Source organism: Microcaecilia unicolor, chromosome 14, assembly GCF_901765095.1.
Source record: "Microcaecilia unicolor chromosome 14, aMicUni1.1, whole genome shotgun sequence".
NCBI classification, from domain to species: domain Eukaryota; kingdom Metazoa; phylum Chordata; class Amphibia; order Gymnophiona; family Siphonopidae; genus Microcaecilia; species Microcaecilia unicolor.
Window position 1 is genome coordinate 19,197,892 of NC_044044.1, and position 20,988 is coordinate 19,218,879.

The 20,988-nt window shown below is 42.4% G+C and overlaps 1 protein-coding gene across 1 annotated transcript in view; it reads left to right on the forward strand.

Annotated features, from left to right (window-relative positions):
• DNAH2 (dynein axonemal heavy chain 2) overlaps nucleotides 1-20,988 on the forward strand; it is a 218,871-nt gene that overhangs the window by 31,388 nt on the left and 166,495 nt on the right. Inside the window, exons 7-13 of the mRNA XM_030186429.1 lie at nucleotides 1,944-2,135; nucleotides 5,310-5,467; nucleotides 5,719-5,806; nucleotides 7,515-7,720; nucleotides 8,646-8,775; nucleotides 15,166-15,348; nucleotides 16,035-16,249. Coding sequence (XP_030042289.1) covers nucleotides 1,944-2,135; nucleotides 5,310-5,467; nucleotides 5,719-5,806; nucleotides 7,515-7,720; nucleotides 8,646-8,775; nucleotides 15,166-15,348; nucleotides 16,035-16,249 — 1,172 coding nt within the window. The remainder of the gene's footprint in view (nucleotides 1-1,943; nucleotides 2,136-5,309; nucleotides 5,468-5,718; nucleotides 5,807-7,514; nucleotides 7,721-8,645; nucleotides 8,776-15,165; nucleotides 15,349-16,034; nucleotides 16,250-20,988) is intronic.

Below are 20,988 nucleotides of genomic sequence, written 5' to 3' on the forward strand. Positions count from 1 at the left end.
CCTAACTTTAGTTTATAGGAATACGCCTAGGTGTATTTTTTTCGGTGCCAATTTTACAGCACCATATATAGAATCTAGTCCTATATGGGCTTCTTAGCACCACTAAATATAGATAAATGGATATATTTATCTGTTTATATTAAGTCTGGTGTATCCATTGTTGAGATAACAAAGGGGTACTTTTACTATGCTGCACTAAGAAATGGGCTTAGCGCGTAATTACATAGGCCTTTCCTGCGTGCTAAGCCCATTTGCTCCTGTTTTGCTCCCACCAGACTGAAAGAAAGACATTTTAGTGGGCAAGTCCAGATGTTGTCATTTGGTGCCTAACTGACAGTCTATCTGTTTGCTTTCCATCCTGCACAAAGCCAGCCAGTTTTCAAATACAAGATTTTCATATACATCATTTTTGAAGATTGACTTGTTGTTCAACTGAAAGTCCATGTATAAGGCTACAGGATGTTAAATGATGATCTAGATATTCCTTAAATGAAATAAATAGGGAAAACCCCTTTTTGACAGCCACGCTAATGCTAGCATTAGTGTGTGGCCGTTAAAATAAATTACCGCAGGAGAACTTGCTGCCTCCTGTTTAGAAGGCGCTAAGGGAGACCCGCTAACCAGATAGCGCAGTTGTAATGTGAGTATCCCCATCCATTCTCTACCCCTGACATGCTCCCTCCCAAAAACATAAAGAAAAGTAAATAGTTGACAAAACCAACACCATTAGCCCATCCTGTGTTAAGGCCATTTAGCCCGAGTAAGCCCCAAACACAGTTTAGTAAAAGGGTCCCAAAGTTAACCGGATATAGCAGCTGAATGTCCTGCACCTCGAATGTCTTCAACACTTCATTTTATCAAGATCATTTTTGACCAGAGATTGATATGTTTTGCCAAAAATTCTCCATTATTTGGCCTGAAATATTCAAAATCAAAGGACTTATCAGGTTAACATGCAATGTTGGATTACTACTTTGGAATATCGATCTCAATGTGTATGCTGTCAAAAGAGAACAGCTTTTTAAAGCCAGCAGCATAACCAACAGTAGTCTCACTTCGGATCTTTAGTATTAGTCGGTGACAAGCAGGGTCAGTCTTGGATAGGGTGAGAGGATAAGTGACACTGCTAACATTACCCCATAGGCTCAGCCTGATCTGCCTTCATTTCACCCCTACCATGCAAAAGGCACCAGGAGGAATTGTGATGTGCCCTTTGCAGGACAGGTAGCTGGTGTACTGGTCAGTGCTTTTTTTTTTTTCTATGGGCCATAGAGAGTTGGGGAGATGTCCAAAAAGTGCTGATATTACAGCCACTGGGAGATGGGGAGGAAGAGAGAAAAATGAAAGTGCTGTCTATTATGGTATTATTTGTATTGTATTGACATCATATTTCCAAGTTTTCTTCATTTATTGTATTTATGTTTATATTTGGTCATTTTGCTATTGTTACGATGTTAACAAAATTGTAAGTTTTATGTTAAGCTGGACCTGCTGTACACTACCTTGGATGAATCTGTTCATAAAGGCAGTTAATAAATCCCAATAAATAAAGTACTGGGAGTTAGACGGTGGGGCTGGTGTGGAGAGGCAGACCTATATAGGGGACACAGAGAAGAACCTACATTAGCAACAAAAGTGAGATGTACATAGGGGGCATGAAGAAGAGGGAAGAGAATGTTGTGGGATGGAGGGAAGTGAAGAGAGGATGCATGGAGGGAAGGTGAAGAAAGGGGAGAGAATGTCTGGGGGAGGGAAGTGCACCCAGGGTGCCATATGCCTTAGAGCTGGCCCTGATGATAACCCATCACAGTATATTTGCCCACAGAATGCAGTAAATCACCCTTTTCTTGCAGTGGCAGAGTGCTTCTATGAATCTGTTCCAATGAGTGTATCATGTGATGTCCAGTTTGGTGCTCACTTCTTGCTTTTTAATTTGCTGTTAGGATGGGTCCATGCAGGCTCTGTCCAACCTCACCTTCTTGTCCATCCTGAAAGAGCCCTTTGAGGAGCTAGCCACACTAAAAGCTAAGGCGATTGCCAGCAAATTGCCCCACATACTGAGCCTGGTTCGTGTCATCTGGGTCAACTCTCCGTATTACAACACTAGGGAGAGGCTTACTGCCCTCTTCCGCAAGGTGAGCCGACTTCTGTGTCTCTAATCTGAAGGATTTTGCATGATTTTTAAAAAAATTATATATAAATAAAATGAAGTGTATGACAAACACCAAAATACCTGGAATTATAATAGAAATACTGATGTCATCTCTTACATTATTTGTAGCAAACCCCTCCCCTCATTTAACACCCCCCCCCCCCCCAACCTCGAAACCTCACAAACAACAATACACAGCAAAGATAGAGGTCACCTATGTAGATCTTTCACGGTGACCTCTGCCAAAAAAACCCACCGCCTCCCGCTCGGATGATTTCTTTTTAATACTGACGATCTGTTATTTGGTTGATTTATTGAAAGAAATTGAGCACTTTTCTCTCATTCTGAAGTTATACTGTTATTATTCTGTTTTAATGGACTAGGTTTTGATGCAGGGCTATTTTAACCACTTATGAGGCCCCTTCTCTTTTTTTCAAATTGACCCCATCCCCATGTATGGAACAGAGAAACTTTATACAATTGTAAAATCTATTTTAAGCCAATGCCCAAAGATTCTCAAAGCGTAACTTGTTCCAGGAAAATTTTACCATTCGCTGAGAAGAAAAATAATTTTGTGATATTTTCTGCTTTTTACCATTTTCTTGAACGATCCTTAACTTGCTGTAGATGGGGTTAATTCTTTCATAAAGCAGGATGAAGACAGTCTTCTGCAGGGGATTCTCTTGGGTCAAGGGTTGTGTGTCTTCCTGTTGGGATTCTGGATCTGCACTCCCACCCCCAGTTCCTGTTTCTTAATGGAAGGTTTGATCTTTTAAAACTCTGTCCAATTAGATCTATTTGCCTACATGGGGCCAGGGCAAGGGTACTGGATGCCCTAGGCGAACCTTCGGTTACTGTGTGTCAATGGAGTGTGGAGAGTGTGGAAAAATGTTGCCAATGACCTCCCGTCCCTCACTGAATACTGGTCCCAACTTGGACCCACCAAAAAAACCCCAAATATATTTTATATAATTACCCCACCTAATACAGGTCAAATCCAGCATATATTTTAGGTGTGATCCCTTAACTTAGCCATAGAGCTAGTTTAAATGTTTGAACATAGATTTCCAAAGAATTTGCATAAATTATAGTCTTCTCTAATTTGCATGTGTAACTTTGTGCCCCCACCCATGCTTCACCCAGACTCAACCTATGTGAACACCCACCTTTAAAATCTGTACCATCACATCTAGACACGTACTTGCAGACTAGCACATAGACAGAATATTGTTATTTTACACATATGCAGTTTATATATGCGCATAAATAACTAAAACATCAGCATCCATTTGCATAGAATTACCCCCACTTATGCATGTAAATTCCCTCATGTAAAATAGTCCATTCTTTGAAATGACACATGCTTTCCTTGTGGACATGCACCGGGGTGGAGTTTGGGTGGAGCGTGGTGCATAGAGTCAATATTCAGCCAGTAGCGCTATCCCTGGAAATTCAGTGCCTGGCCATGCCTGGGCTTCGGCATTGAGCAAACGCATAGCCATTTAAGTGCAATGTTCAGCACTCAACCAGCTGTGGGGCACAGCATAAACAAAGGGCTGACTTTATGAGGTTCTATTTATGTGGTTACCTTGTCCGGTTGAGAGGCCCTTTTACAAAGAGTCGGTAAGCCTGATGCAGGCTTACCGCACGCTAAATTGGAACTACTACCAGCCCAACGCGGCCGCCAGGGGTAGTTCCGGCTTGAGTGTGTGTCATTTCTGGCATGCCGGAAAAAAATCGTTGTTCAAGTGCGGTGCTAACCTGGCGGTAATCGATGCCCGGTTACTGCTGGGTTACAGCAGGAGCCCTTACTGTAAGTGCTCCCTGCCACATGGCCACGCAGTAAAAGTTATCTTACCGCATGGCTATTTTGGGGGGGCTTTTACTAGCTGCAGAAAAAGGGCCCTGGCGTGTGGGGAAAAATGGCCTCTGCCACTACCACAGGACCCTTTTTCCCGCAGCCCCCAAAATAGTCATTTCTAAGATAGGCACTAACCAGGGCTGGTATGGGGGGGGGGGGGGGGGGGGGGAAACAGGGCAGCTACCCTGGGCCCCACAGATTCAGGGACCCTGCGGTCCAGGCACTGTTCCCCTTCTCCCCACCACAGTCCGTCTCCTCCTCCCTTCCCAATCTTCTTTAAAAATGTATTTCAGCGTGACAGCCATCTTCACAAGCTGCCTCAAAGCTTTCCCTCTCTGCCACGATCTGCCCCCTCTGTCGCAATTTCCTGTTTCCGCCTGGGCAGATCATGGCAGAGAAGGAAAGCTTTGGGGCAGCTGGAGGCAGCTTGTGAAGATGGCTTCCGCACCGGTGAGGGGAAGAAGGAGACTGACTGTGGTGGGGAGAAGGGAAAGAGATGCTCGGACTGCGTAGTAGGATTGCAGGTGGGGAGATTAGGGGGAGGGGGATCAGGGGCCCCCTCCTTAATTTATGTCCTGGGCCCCACCATGTCTAATACCAACCCGACACTAACCAGTGAAGTGCTGCTGAAAATGAGCGATTAACCCAGAGGAAGTGATTTAACCCACCAGGAGCCATTTCTAGCTGGTTAAATTGCTTTGAATATCGACTTGATAGATTTTAAAATACTTTCATTTATTCACATAGTTGAAAAATATTGGTGTGGACATTTACACCAGTTCCCGGGCTGATATAAATTTATGTGCCTAGTAATTATGCTAACATTTTAAAATAGGTCCCTGTTTGTCTTTTTAAAACAGCCTTAACACATTTGCATCCCCTTATAAAATTATCTCCATAAAGTGTAGCAGGATTAGAGGCTTGCAGGGGCAGAACTAGGAGTTATCTGGATAGCAGTGATATTCAGCTGTTATTTAGATAATTTATGTGTATAAATCTTAATGTAGAAATAATAGTCCTAAATGAATATGGATAAAAAGCTGAATATACACATAAGATATGTGCATATATATTTGTGTTTACTGTCCTGCTGAATATTGCCCACTCAGGGTTGTTTTGCACTCTGTGGATGATGTCATCCACTTGAATGATTTATGATGCTGTCTATGGAGAACCCTTTTACAGGTAAGCAACTTTGCTGCATATGGAAATTGATTCCTACTATCTTTTCTCACATTGAGGATTCATTGTAATCCTGGGCATTTTTTGAAGGTGTCCTGTCTCTGCTGTTTGCAGATAAGCAACGAGTTGATCCGTCTGTGTTGCCGGGAGATATCTCTGGACAGGATTTTTGATGGCTACGTGCTCTCTAGTCGGCAGGTCTTGCATGACTGCATCGCATGCTGCCAGGCATGGAAGGAGCAGTATATTCAAGCAGCACGTCTGCATCAAAGGTGGGACCCATTAACTGTAATGCCGGCAACTTTCTTTACTCTAAAAGGGGCATCCTTTAATCTGACCAAGAGCTGCTGCCTCCAGCTCACCATATGGTTTTCACTAGACCTTTTACTCAAATTTCATTTGATAATCTCTCAAAAACTGGCACCGTGTACATTGACAATATTCTTTTTATGTTCAATCTTTTTTTATTGAATTTTAGAACAATATACCTATTAACATTATTAACTGTTCTCTGCATTGGCAGGTTTTCTGACAAAGTTTGGATCCTCGATGAAACTAGTATCTTTGCTCAAACAGATGCTTTTATACAACGCTGTAGAGATCTCCTTGAGGTAGGATGTGTGTTCACTTAGTGAAGCACTGCACACACATAGGCTTCTATGGACCTACATATTCCCCCCCCCCCCCCCCCCCCCCTCACCATCCCCAGCGATAAAAATACCTTGGCTGATGGGAATCCCCAAGCCCCACCAGCTGAAGATGTCCTCCACTGAAATCTCTCAGCCTTTGTGACATTGGGGAAGTCAGTTGCGTACTTCCATCTGCCGATGCCTGTATCCCCAGCACATTATCAATTTATGCGCATAAAATGAGCATGCGCAGGGGGTCAGGTGTCAGCGGATGGAAGCCCACCGCCGACCTCCTCAGTGTTAACAAGACTTGGGGGTATCCAGTGAAGGACATCTTTAACTGGCAGGGCTTGGGGATCTGTGTAAGCCACACTAAGAATGTGTTCCGCTACTGGGTGGGCCTGAACCACCCGGACCCACCCATGGCCATGTTACTAGTTTTAAAACATCTCTATGTACCTACCCTTCAGAAAATCTCTGAAAACCCATCTATTCAAGGAAGCTTATCTATACGCCACGTCCTAACTCTACGAATCCATCTATTCATTACCTGATCCTGCAACGACGGCAATGACTCAGACCACGTCTCCTCCAATTTTCACTATGATTACCCTGATCCTATCCCCTGATTATCTCTATCTAGCCTAAAACTAGCACCTCCTCCTACCACCTTACCCCTTCTCCTCATATTATTACCTACCTACACATCTCCATTACTCTGCATCTCCTTTACTCTGCTAAGCTTAGCCTGTACTCTCTACACTTTACTTTGTAATCCTGCTACTATGTAAGCCGCATTGAACCTGCTGTGAGTGGGAAAGTGCGGGGTAACAAATGTAACAAATAAATAAATAAATAAATCATTTCTATAGCGCTACTAGATGTACACAGTGCTGTACAGATTATATACAGGTACTTTCTCTGTCCCTAGGGGGCTCACAATGTAAGTTTTGTAGATTGCATATGCATGTAAATGGTCATTTCAGAAAGCATATAGGGATCACCAGAACATAGATTTCAAGAGGTGTAGCTTGGGCATGGCATGTGTGAGTCAAACATTCCCCATCTTGCATAGGGAATACATTTCACCATCAGGTTTTGCATGTGCTCAGAGGCACACACAGATTTTAAAACTGCTCATTTTGCCCAGGCCTTTCCATGAGTGATTAAGAGAGTAATTCTTCTTAATCCCCCATTGTATATTTCTGTCTCTTCCCCCCCCCCCCCCCCCCAAAAAAAAAAAAGAAAAAACCCTCTGGCCTCATTATTCAATTTGTGGCATTGAGATATACAGGTTTATAAATCGGGCCAACTACATATGGAAACGGCACTGCTTCCATTTCCACGTGGAAGCTGCCATGTATTTATGCTGCTCATCTTTCCCATGTTTATTTTATTTAATTCCTTATTTAGCCTGTTCTCCTGATAATGCCCAGAACAGGTTACAGAATTACAAAAAGAATAAAATCAACAAACATGTGTATTTGTAAAATGGCTGCACCTGCTATATTTGCCGGCAAATACACTCTTACGCTTCCTTATAGGTATTATGCAAAAGGCTCTATGTTTGGCAGGGTCTTCTGTAAAATAATTTCAGCCTTTTATGTATAATGGTCCTTCTAGTCTCAGAGAAAGGAATGTGTAAAGGCAGATAAAAAAGAGAAGATTTACTATTTGTGAATACCCACAGGTGTGTGAGTGCCAGGAGCACTTTGGACGGTGGGAGGATGGTGAGAAGACCCCGCTGCCATGCTTTCTCGGGCATCGTGGACCTCAGATCACACAGAATCTCCTGGAGATAGAGGAAACCTTTCAGAAAAATTTACAGATCCTTAAGGTTGTGAAAAAAAGCATCCTAGATGTGAAGAACACGTCATGGCATGATGACTATAACAGGTATATGGTGCCCATCAACTCTGATGTCTCACCATGCTGGCATCTTATGTTTGTTTGTTTAGTCCACACTTGATATACTCAAAACAGTTTACGTATATACTATTTTGTCAGGTACTTTCTGTCCCTAATGATCCCACAATCTAAGGTTATTTGTACCAGGGGTAATGGAGGGTTAAATGACTTTCTTTCCCAGGGTCACAAGGAGCTGTGGTGGGAATTGAACCCAGTTCACCAGGATCTTAACCCACTGTACTAACCAGTAGGCTGCAGTGGGATTTTGAAACCAGTTCCCCAGGTTCTCAACCCACTGCAGTAACCATTAGGCTACTCCTCCATCCAAGGGCAATGGAGGGTTATGTCGATTTTGGTCATGGATTTGATATATTACCTTTCTGTGGGTTCAGCCAAAGTGGTTTACGTTTACTATATGCGGGTATGTTTTCTGTCGCTAGTGGGTCACAAGGAACTGCAGTGGGAATTGGACTCAATTCCTCAGGTCTGAAACCCACTGCACTCCTCCACACCTATGTCACAGGACCTTCCTGACTGGGAGAATCCAGACCAAATATTTTAGATTAATCCAGTTCTTCTCTTGTTAGACTGACTCTGGTACACAAGGAAATGCCGGAGACTGACTTACCTTCCTTTACACTCATCACATTTTGTTGTACTGTCCAATACTGGGATCCTTTGATCCTGATGCCAGGCTGATCTCCTGTTGCCACAATGCCCGTTTTTGCTGTATGTTTCCTGTGGATTTTGTGTTTTGTTTCTTGACATGTCATTTCCCACATTGAAGAAGCTGTAAATTTGAGTTCATTTTTTGGCTTGAAAACATAATAAAGTCAGATAGACTGTGGTCTTTCTGGGACGTTTGAGAAATATAAATGTAGCTTTCTGAGGTCTTGTATGTTTTTCTCCTCAGGTTCCGAGCTGGTGTTAAGGACCTGGAGGTGATGATGCAAAATCTAATCACATCTGCATTTGAGACTGTCGAGGACACGGAGCAGGGAGTAGAGCTCTTAGATGTTTTTCATCACTTAGCAACAAGAGAGGTGCTGACTACTTCACTTTCTTTCTTTCTTTTTTAACTCTTTATACATTTTACATTTATGTACATTTTATAGGTAGCAGCCCTCTTTCAGTGAGGTGAGGGTAGTCCTAGAGGGTTACACAAAAAAATGAAATGCAAAGAGAATGCATATTTATTATGGACATTTTGTTTTTACAGGAAGTACTCCGCTTGAAGCCTAGGTTTTTCCCCATATTGCGATGATCTTGTATTAAATTAAAGTTAATATTAGGCATGATGAATAATGGATGTGCCACACAGGAAAAACTTGGCTAACTGCTTTAGCGGTTGAAAAGTAACTGTCACATTCAGAGGGAAATTGCACTTTGGGAGCTTTGGCATATGTTTGACTTGGATCCATCTGGTGGTGATGTCACCCACATGTGTAGCTATTATGATCCTGCTTGTCTATGGAGAACTTTCTTTAGACATATAAGTGAAAGTGGAAGTCCAAAAGGGAAACGTTAAGAATTTAAGGGGAGGATTAGAAGAAATCACATATAAGCAATTATTTTTCCGTAGTAGAAGGAGATGGGTCAAAAGCAAGAATATGAGTGATCATGGGGTGTTCATACTGAGTAAATTTTTATTCCTTTTTGCTCCCACCAGACTCAAAGAAAGAAATTTAATGGGCAAGTCTAAATGTTGTCATAAGGTGCACAACTAACAGTCTATCTGCTTGCTTTCCATCCTGCACAAAGCCAGCCAGTTTTCAAATACAAGATTCTCATATACATCATTTTTGAAGATTGGCTTGTTATTCAACTAAAAGTCCATGCATATGGCTACAGAGTATTAAATGATGATATAGATATTCCTGTTAATACGCATTGTGTACTCATTTGTTTTAGTCTTTCCAACCTATCAGATGTTGGAAAGAAAATATACATAAGGGGTTCAGAATATGTTTGTCTGACTGGGGGCAAAATAATCCTGAAAATTTAAGGAAACAGGCCAAATTTGGTAACGGGAAGAATTAATGAAAAGATATATCACATTTGAAAATGGGCCAGAGTAGCATGGGGATTCCAGAGATGGAAGTTTCCAAAAAATGACCCAGTGTATTTCTGTAGAAGAAGCAATTCCTGCTTCCTTAGCATCCCTCCGGACCGGACCAGGATTGGACTGTTGGGTTGTGCCCGCCTACCAGCAGGTGGAGACTGATTGACAGAGGTTTACCCCTGTGTTTGTGCTAGCCCAATCTTCCCATTCTTTCTGTAGGCCCAATTGTGTCCAGAGTAATGCAACCGACAAATAAAGCTTCTAGGACTGAATAGCTCAAAGAATGAGTACAAGGACCAAAATTCTGGGCCTTCAGGATCAGAAAAAGGGCACAGAACAGATCATAATAACATTTTGCACCGCCATCAATTAGGCTTTCATACAGGTCATAGCTATGAAACCATCCTTGCTGCACTCCTCAGTGAGCTCCATTTCATTATCCAGGAATCCCCGGTATATTGCTTTCTTGGTTTAAATCATTTCTATTTGATCACACTTCAACATCTCCCACTTAACTTTGCCTTCCAGAATACGCTTTGTTCCCTGTGGAGTCCTCAAGGCTCTGTTTTGGCTCCCTAGCTCTTCAATATCTTCCCAAGCCCTCTGACTACCATCATACAGGATTCTGAATTGCAGGTGTTCTATTATGCAGATGATATCTTGCTTCTTCATCGTGTCAATCCCTTTTCCCCTGATTTGTGTAAACTCAGTACTTCACTTACTATGATTGCATCTTGGCTTAAAAAAAAAAGCCCATTCTGAATCCTTCTAAAATCATTGCCTGCTGGATTACAGGTAATTACACTCCCCACGCTGCATGGTAACCCTATCACTCTGGTTACACACTTTAAATATCTTGGCATCATCCTTGATCAGGAATTATCATTCAGTCAACACATTGCATGGCTAAAGCATGTTTCATTTCTCTCAGCAATTTCAAATTGTCTATCCATTCCTTGATCTTATCTCTCAGAAGACTATTTTCTAAGCTCTTTTGATACCACGATTAGACTATTGTAAATATAATTTATTCTGGTCTCCCACAACATCTGACTCGCCATCTTTAAACTATGCAGAATACTGATGTTTGTTCTCTTGAATGCCAGCAGATTTGATCAAATTATTTCCTTACTCATTCAACAGCACTGGCTACCCATTGGTTTCCACATCCACTTTAAGATTCTTATGTTCACTCATAGGGCTATCCATACTAATACCCTCTCCTGTCTGACTTTGTTGATTTAACTTTACTCATCATCTAGCTTTCTCCCTTCCATCAATGATCTATGCCTTCATATTCCATCGGTACATCGTACTCATTACCAAAGATAAGCACTCAAGCTTTCTTCTGCACTTCCCCTTTCTTATGGACTTCTCTTCCTCAGTGTTTAAGATTTGAACCCTCTTATCAAAAATTGAGATCCTCCTTGAAATCCTATTTATTTGAGAAAGCCTTTAATTTACAGTTCGGCAGGTCGGCACCCTTTGGGATTCATTGACTTCTGCAAATCTTTCACCCTGACTCTTAGATTCTTTTTGTCTTACTATCAACTGTTTTGTCCTCTCTCTGTTTAATTGATTCTCCTTACCATATCTAATCCTACATTGTTCCTCTTCTGTGTGTGCTTTCCTGTCACGGCATTGCATTCTTTTCTTTCATTTTTAATTTTGATTTTATTGTGCACCACTCTGTTATCACCTAAAGGAAGAGTGGTATATGAAATGAAATAAACCATAAACCATTTTGGAGGAGTAGCTTAGTGTTTAGAGTTTCTTCTGAATGTGGTGCAAGTGAGATAACCTCCAATGCATCAGGTACAAACTTAGATTGTAAGCCCTCTGGAAAAATGACTTACCAGCCATGAGCTTGGATTTGGAAATGCCAAGTAATTTAAATCCAAAATTCAAATCCATAGCCACTGAAATGTAGATGGAAAGCGATGACCACAAATGCTCGCAGTCTAAGCAACAAAGGTCATGACCTGCAAGCCCTAATGTTAGAGGCAGACTTAGACGTTGTTGCAATCACAAAGACATGGCTCAAGATTGTAAGCTCTTTGAGCTGGGACTGTCTTCTGTGTATGGTGTACAGCGCTGCGTATGCCTGTAGCGCTATATAAATGATAAGTAGATAGAAATGTCCAAGTGGGTGCCCACCTGGGCAGCAGTGACCATCAAACAGTTTGGTTTGATATAACAGCTGAAGTTGGGGGCAGCCACTTAAAAAAAGTCCTGGATTTCAAGCATGCTGACTTTAGTAAAATGGGGGAATACCTGAGGAAGGAGCTGATGGGCTGGGGGAACATACGAGAAATGGAAGGGCAGTGGTCCAGGCTGAAAGAAGCTATAAATATGGCCACAAACCTTTATGTAAAGAGAATAAATAAAAGCAAGAGAAAAAGGAAACCGATATGGTTCTCCAAGCAAGTGGCTGAGAAAATAAAGGCTAAAGAGTTGCCGTTCATGAAATACAGAAAACCTCAAGAAGAGGAACATGGAGAGGAATAACGGATGAAACTGAAAGAAGCCAAGAGAGAGATACGTCTGGCGAAAGAGCAAGCGGAAGAACAAATGGCTAGAAATGTAAAGAGGAGTGACAAAAATTTCTTCAGGTATATTAGTGAAAGGAGGAAGACTAAAAATGGAATTGTGAGACAGAAAGATGCTGCAAACCGCTATGTGGATAATGATGAAGGAAAAGCAAATTTGCTAAACAAATACTTTTGTTCTGTTTTCACTGAAGAAAATCCTGGAGAAGGACCATGATTGAGTAGCAAAAGTACTTATGAGAATGGAGCGAATATAGCACCATTCACGGAAGCAAGTGTGTATTAACAACGTGAACATCTAAAGGTGGACCGGATGGGATCCACCCCAGGATATTGAGGGAGCTCAGAGGGGTTCTGACGGGTCCTCTTAAAGATTTGTTTAATAAATCCTTGGAGTTGGGAGAGGTTCCGTGGGATTGGAGAACAGCAGATGTGGTCCCTCTTCACAAAAGTGGTGATAGGGAAGAAGCTGGAAACTACAGGCCGGTAAGCCTCACTTCGGTTATTGGAAAAGTAATGGAAGCGATGCTGAAGGAAAGGATAGTGAATTTCCTGGAAACCAATAAGTTGCAAGATCTGAGACAACATGGTTTTACCAAAGGTAAATCGTGCCAAACGAATCTCATTGAATTCTTTGGGTGACCGGAGAATTGACTCAGGAACGTGCTATAAATGTAATCTACTTAAATTTCAGCAAAGCTTTTGACACGGTTCCCCACAGGAGGCTCTTGAATAAACTTGACAGGCTGAAGATAGGACCCGATGTGGTGAACTGGATTAGGAACTGGTTGATGGACAGACACCAGAGGGTGGTGGTAAATGGAATTCACTCGGATGAGGGAAAGGTGGGTAGTGGAGTGCCTCAAGGATTGGTGCTGGGGCTGATTCTGTTCAATATATTTGTGAGTGACATTGCCGAAGGGTTAGAAGGTAAAGTTTGCCTTTTTGTGGATGACACCAAGATTTGTAACAGAGTGGACACCCCGGAGGGAGTGGAAAACATGAAAAAAGATCTGCAGAAGCTGGAAGAATGGTCTAATGTTTGGCAATTAAAATTCAATGCGAAGAAATGCAAAGTGACGCACTTAGGGAGTAGAAATCAACGGTAGAAGTATGTGTTAGGCGTTGAGAGTGTGATATGTACAGACGGGGAGAGGGATCTTGGGGTGAAAGTATCTGAGGATCTGAAGACAACGAAACAGTGTGACAAAGCGGTAGCCGTAGCTAGAAGATTGCTAGGCTGAATAGAGAGAGGTGTGACCAGCAGAAGAAAAGAGGTTTTAATACTCCTGTATAAGACGTTGGTGAGGCCCCACCTGGAGTATTGTGTTCAGTTTTGGAGGCCGTATCTTGTGAAGGATGTTAAAAAAAATGGAAGCAGTGCAAAGAAAAGCTACGAGAATGGTATGGGATTTGCGTACAAGACGTATGAGGAGAGACTTGCTGAACTAAACATGTATACTCTGGAGGAAAGGAGAAACAGGGGTGATATGATACAGACGTTCAAATATTTGAAAGGTATTAATCCGCAAATGAACCTGTTCCAGAGATGGGAAAGCGGTAGAACTAGAGGACATGAAATGAGGTTGAAGGGGGGCAGACTCGAGAAAAATGTCAGGAAGTATTTTTTCACTGAGAGAGTGGTGGATACTTGGAATGCCCTCCCGTGGGAGGTGGTGGAGATGAAAATGGTAACGGAATTCAAAAATGCATGGGATAAACATAAAGGATTCCTGCTCAGAAGGAATGGATCCTCAGAAGCTTAGCAGAATTGGGTGGCAGCACCGGTGGTTGGGAGGCGGAGCTAGTACTGGGCAGACTTCTATGTGCCGTGAAAATGGTAGATACAAATCAAGGTTAAGTATACATATAAAGTAGCGCATATGAGTTTATCTTGTTGGGTAGACTGGATGAACCGTACAGGTCTTTTTCTGCCATCACCTACTATGTTACTATGTTACAAGGTTCAAGGGATGGACACAGGCATACAGAACATGTCACTTCTAGGACTGGACAACAAAGTTAGGCTACTACTACTTATCATTTCTATAGTGCTACTAGACTTACGCAGCGCTATACACTTGAACATAAAAAGACAGTCCCTGCTCAATAGAACTTACAATCTAATTAGGTCAAACAAACAGGACAAATAAGAGATAAGGGAATTACTAAGGTGAAGATGATAAAGCATGGGTACTGGACAAGTGAGTAAGGGTTAGGAGTTAAAAGCAGCATCAAAAAGGTGGGCTTTAAGCCTAGATTTGAAGACGGCCTGAGATGGAGCTTGATGCACTGGCTCAGGAAGTCTATTCCAGGCATTTGATGCAGCAAGATAAAAGGAAGAGAGTCTGGAGTTAGTGGTGAAGGAGAAGGGTGCAGATAAGAGAGATAACAGAGATTTACCCAGTGACCGAAGTTCCTGGGGAGGAGTGCAGGGAGAGATAAGAGTGGAGAGGTACTGAGGAGCTGCAGAGTGAATGCACTTGTAAGTCAATAAGAGGAGTTTGAACTGTATGCGGAAATGGATAGGGAGCCAGAGAAACAGAGCCTGGTTCCTTTAGGACTGGAAGATGCAGGGAATATGCCCAGGGATACAAAGTCCATTCTATCCAAGACCTAAATGGTTCAAGGGAAGGACAGAGGGACACAGAACTCATCACTTCTAAGGTAGGAGTGCTTAGGGGATAGACCTAGGAATACAGGTCCTACCACTTCTAGGACTGAAAGACTCAATGGTATAGTCTGTGCTGTCATTTTTCTTGTCACGCATGGATCTTTCCTCTTGCTGAATGTAATGTTATAATTCTGTCCTACTTTCATAGGCCATCAAGCGCACATTTGATAAGAAAACAGTGTCTATCTACAACCTCCTAAATGATGAGCTTGCACAGGTTAATAAGTTGCTGAGCAAGAAGCAGCCCCGTCTGCCTTCCCACATATGCCGCTTTGCTGGGCAGGGACATTGGGTGCGTGCCATGCGCCGTCGCATCGAAAGGCCTATAGAGGTAAGTTTACTGGAAAGACTGCCAAACCAAGCATCTTCAAAGCAGGAAAAGGGACATTAGGGTTTGATATCAATGCTTGGGATACAACCCCTATCCCTTAAATAATTTGTTTTTCAGTGAAAAGGTTTCTTCAGCTGGTGTATATTTCAGTGCTTAAAAATATTGCAGCAGGCAGTTAAAATACAAAGAGGGTACTTTTTAAACCCCATATGGGAACTGTAAGATCATTGATTTGAAACAGTGTACCCACTGAAAGTATATGTGGGACTTTCAAAATGAGGGATTAGAAAGAAGACAGTTTTCACCAGGGCTTTTGTGGGTTACCCATGGAAAAATGTTTGAAAATTGCCTTCCTTAGAAACTGCCAGACCCAAACTCTCATGGTAGAGTTGTGTATTTCACACACCATTTTATTTATTTTTACTGACTCAATTATATTTTTAACCATTCCCCTTTGTAGTTTTGTCAAGGATAGGCAAAAATGTACATGTACACCTGGACACTGTGAGTCAAGTCTACTGAGTTGTATGATAAAATTTTCATCTTTAAAGTTTTGTGAGATTTGCAGTTCTGCTTTCCCCTCCTAGTCCCAAATGGTTACCTTAAGAAATGTTTATTAAAAAGTAAAAGATAAAGTAGCTTGTTCCTTTCTCTTTTTTTCTTCTTCCCCCCCTCCCCCCACATAGAGTCTGACTTTTGCATACTTCCTGCCCCGCATTGGTACAGGGGACGAAAGTGTGGAGAACTACCAGCAATTGGCACAGGTGTTGGACGAGTTGGTGAGGAAACTTTTTACTGAATGGACACAGACGGTGGACAAGGATGCAATGAAGCTGTTGGACATCCCACTTATTGCTCGCAACCCTGTGAAAGCTGGCATGCTTGATGTCAACTTCGACAAGTAGGTGATGGATGGCACCAACAGGGCTTTCACAGGGGGGTAGACGATCAGGAAACCACCCTGGATGCTAAGCTGTAAGGTACCATCCTGCTCTTTTTAATCAGTATTTCAAAAAATGTATATCCTACATAAGTATTGCCATACTGGGAAAGACCAAAGGTCCATCGAGTCCAGCATCCTGTTTCCAACAGTGGCCAATCCATGTCACAAATACCTGGCAAGAACCCAAAAATGTACAAAACATTTTATACTGCTTATCTCAGAAATAGTGAATTTTCCCCAAGTCCATTTAATAACGGTCTATGGACTTTTCCTTTAGGAAGCTGCCCAAACCTTTTTTAAACTCTGCTAAGCTAACAGCCTTTACCACATTCTCCGGCAACGAATTCCAGAGTTTAATTACACATTGAATGAAGAAATATGTTCTCTGATTCATTTTAAATTTACTACATTGTAGCTTCATCGCATGCCCCCTAGTTCTAGTATTTTTGGAAAGCGTGAACAGACGCTTCACATCTACCCGTTCAACTCCAATCATTATTTTATAGACCTCTATCATATCTCCCCTCAGCCGCCTTTTCTCCAAGCTGAAGAGCCCTAGCCGCTTTAGCCTTTCCTCATAGGGAAGTCGTCCCATCCTCTTTATCATTTTCGTCACCCTTCTCTGCACCTTTTCTAATTCCACTATATCTTTTTTGAGATGCGGCGACCAGAATTGAACACAATATTCGAGCTGCGGTCGCACCATGGAGCTATACAAAGGTATTATAACGTCCTCATTTTTGTTTTCCATTCCTTTCCTAATAATACCTAACATTCTATTTGCTTTCTTAGCCGCAGCAGCACACTGAGCAGAAGGTTTCAACATATCATCAACGACGACACCTAGATCCCTTTCTTGTTCCGTGACTCCTAACATGGAACCTTGCATGACATAGCTATAATTCGGGTTCCTCTTTCCCACTTGCATCACTTTGCACTTGCTCACATTAAACGTCATCTGCCATTTAGACGCCCAGGTAACAAAGCGGGTAACAATAGAAACAAGCAGGCAAGGGCAAAAGGGAAAGCAATTGTCAAAAACAACCCTTGCAATTTTTGTCCAGTGATACCATACTGGAATCAGAATAAATTTACTAAGTAGAACAAGTGTGGCTTGTCTTTGAGGAAGACAGCAGTCTGTCTTATTATAGCCAGTAGAAAGGGAAGAAATCTGTTTCCTACTGATGGCTCCTAAGGGAAGGAATTATCACTGGCATACCTTTACTATTAGCCATGGTGGTAGTGAGGATGATGAAAAGAAGCAGCCAGGAAAAGCAGTTAGCACCATATTTTCCCATCAGCATGCTAACTGAAACTTTGAACACAGCAATACCTGTATAAATACTTGTATCTCTACCTGTTTTTTCTTCTGTTTTGCATATTGTAACTGTTATTGTTTTTCATCCTAACTAGACCAGTCCAGAACTTGTAGGTTATGTTCATCAACCAGAAGATGGAGACAGAGGCCAATGAGCTGTGAGCACTGCACTATAAAAGGCTTCTTGCAGTGCCAGCTCAACTCTATTCTCTGTCTCCAGCAGATGGTGAACATTCAGTGCAGCTTTGAACTGATTTGGAGAGGTAGCTTCTGTGCCCAAATGGTCAACTGGTCACTGAGTTGAGCATAGCAGTTGGAGAGCTATCTAGCCTTACTACTCCTTAGGGAATACCTTGGAGGAGTCCAGGTCTGTTGTTTTGGGTTGACTGATCTCATATTGAGAGAACAAAAAAAAAACAGCTCAGAGAGGAATTTTCGGGAGGAAGCTCCTATCTTGACTGGTGCCTCACCAAGTAATTTGCATTGAAAGTGGCACTTTTATTTCTGATTACTTGGAGGCAAAATTTGTGCTGCATAGAGTCGTGTTTTTCTATGCAGTGCAACTTATTTAATTTACAAGCTGGTTGGTGGGGAGCCACAATTTATTTTTTTTGGCACTATAGTGCAGCCTTGACCAAGTTTTCCTGCCTTACTTTTTTGGTACTGCAAGCACTATGGCTCAGCTGCTGAACTGATTTTCTCTCCTGCCTTTGGTTTTTCCGTTACCAGGAGTGGTGATGCATTGTTTTCAAGGCAAAGTTCCTCAGGTTTTTTTGTTCTTACCTGACATTGAGGTGTTTATTAATTTTGAACAGAAGTATTTTGAGTGTTAATGGAGGCTCCTTCAGAATTGTTGAAGAGGTGTACCCTCTGTGGAGCCAAACAGAAAAGTTCTACTGGACTTTGCAAGTCGAGGTAACACTGGAAGTTAGTCAAAAATATCTTCTTCAAAGTCTCTCTGGAAATAAGTTGAATAAACTGGTTTCTTCTGCTCCTTCAGTTTCTAATTCTGCAACTTCAAGTAGTTTCCTATCAAGAGGTGTTACTCTTTTAAATGGAGGAGGTTTGCCGTCTGGTACGAGAGCAAGGCCTTAGATCCCCTTGCTTGTCCTACACAGACCCTGCTTGATTACCTGCTACACTTTTCAGAGTCTGTTCTCAAGACCAACTCTGTAGGAGTTCACCTTAGTGCAATTAGTTCTTATCATTTATTTATTTATTTGCTGCATTTGTACCCCACATTTTCCCACCTATTTGCAGGCTTAGTGTGGCTTACATAGTACCATCAAAGGCACTTGCCCAGTCGGTTGATAACAAATACAAGGTTGTATAGTGATCGAATGAGGTATATGTGGAGGATCGGAAAGGATGAAGATTACATGATGTCCAGTACGATAATTAGTAATGTTATGTTCCTGGGTGACGAGGTTTACGTTGGGTTGTTGGGGTAGGCCTTTTTGAAGAGGTTGGTTTTTAGTGATTTCCTGAACTTCAGGTGATCATGGATTGTTTTCACCACTTTTGGAGGCCATTCCATAGTTGTGCGCTTATGTAGGAGAAGCCGGATGCGTAAGTTGTTTTGTATTTCAGTCCCTTGCAGTTTGGGTAGTGAAGGTTAAGGTATGATCTTGATGATAAGACTCTGTTTCTTACTGGTAGATCTATAAGGTCTAGCATGTATCCTGGGACTACACTGTATATAATTTTGTGGACTAGAGTGCAGATTTTGAAGATGATCCGTTCTTTGATTGGGAGCCAGTGCAGCTTTTCTTGAAGGGGTTTGGCACTTTTGAATCGTGTTTTGCTGAATATCAATCTGGCTGCTGTATTTTGGGCGGTCTGGAGTTTTTTTGTGAGTTGTTCTTTGCATCCAGCGTAGATTCCGTTGCAATAATCTGCATGACTTAGGACCATTGATTGTATTAGGTTTCGAAAGGTTTTAGTCGTTTGAGCTTCCACATTGAGGAGAACATTTTCTTTATTACAGAGTGTAGAAGGTAAGCCCATCTCTGGACAGCCTTTAGTTGTTCGCTTCTTGTTAGGCAGACTGGATGGACCGTATCTGCTGTCTTTACTATATGTTACTATGAGAGGTTTGCTTTTGTCAAAGTCCCCTGTCAAACCTCCACCAGTGTCATGGGATCTCAACATCATTCTCACCCAGCTGATGAAACCTCCTTTTGATCCACTGAGTTCCTGCCATCTGAAGTACTTGAACTGGAAGGTTGTTTTCTTGGTGGCTGTTACTTCAGCTCTTAGGGTCAGTGAGCTTTAGACCTTAGTAGTGGATACACTTTATACTAAGTTTCATCACAACAGAGTAGTCCTCCGCACTCACCCTATGTTCCTTCTGAAGGTGGTATCGGAGTTCCATCTGAACCTGTCGATTGTCTTGCCAACATTCTTTCCCCGACCTCATGCCCATCCTGGTGAAAGCAGCTTGCACACCTTGGATTGCAAGAGAGCATTGGTCTACTACTTGGAGCAGACAAGTCCCCACAGACAGTTCGCTCAGGTTTTTGTTTCTTTTGATCCCAACAGGATGAGGGTTGCCATCAGGAAATGCACCATTTCAATTTGGCTGGCAGATTGCATTTCCTTCACTTATGCCTAGTCTGGTCTGACCTTGGAGGATCGTGTCACTGCTCATAATGTCAGAGCCATGGCTGCGTCGGTAGCCCACTTGAGGTCACGTTCCATTGAAGAAATTTGCAAGGCTGCGACGTGGTCTTCAGTCCACACAGTCACATCACACTACTGCCTTGAGCAGGATGCCCGATGTGACAGTCAGTTCATGCAGACAGTGTTGCAGAATCTGTTCGGGGTCTAGAATCCAACTCCACCCTCCTAGGCCCATTTTATTCTGTTCCAGGCTGCACTCATTCAGATTGTATATAGTTTCAGGTTAAGCTGTGTTATGTTCTCACCATTGCGAGGCCCAATTGACCAATGTTTGTTGTTTTCAGTGAGCCTGAATGCTAGGGATTCCCCACTTGTGAGAAGATAGAAGCCTGCTTATCCTCAGAGAGAAAGTGAAAATACTTACCTGTAGCAGATATTCTCCAAGGACAGCAATCTTCATCTTCTCACAATCCCTCCCACCTCTCCTTGGAGTTGTCTCCTTGGTTAGTTTTAGCTTTAGTATTAAACTGAGGAGACGGACAGGAAGGCACTCGCGCATGCGTGGTGGAGTGCGGCTTGCGCTCCACAAAGCTCTCTTTTTACCTTTGACAAAATGCTGGACAACGTGACGCGGATCAACGTCACCCACTTGTGAGAATATGAAATGACAGCCCACCCCTACTGTTTTGTATGTTTTTTCTCCATGGCCACTGTTGGGCTGTCTCTTGCACAAAGTACCAATTCATCCCAGACTGGT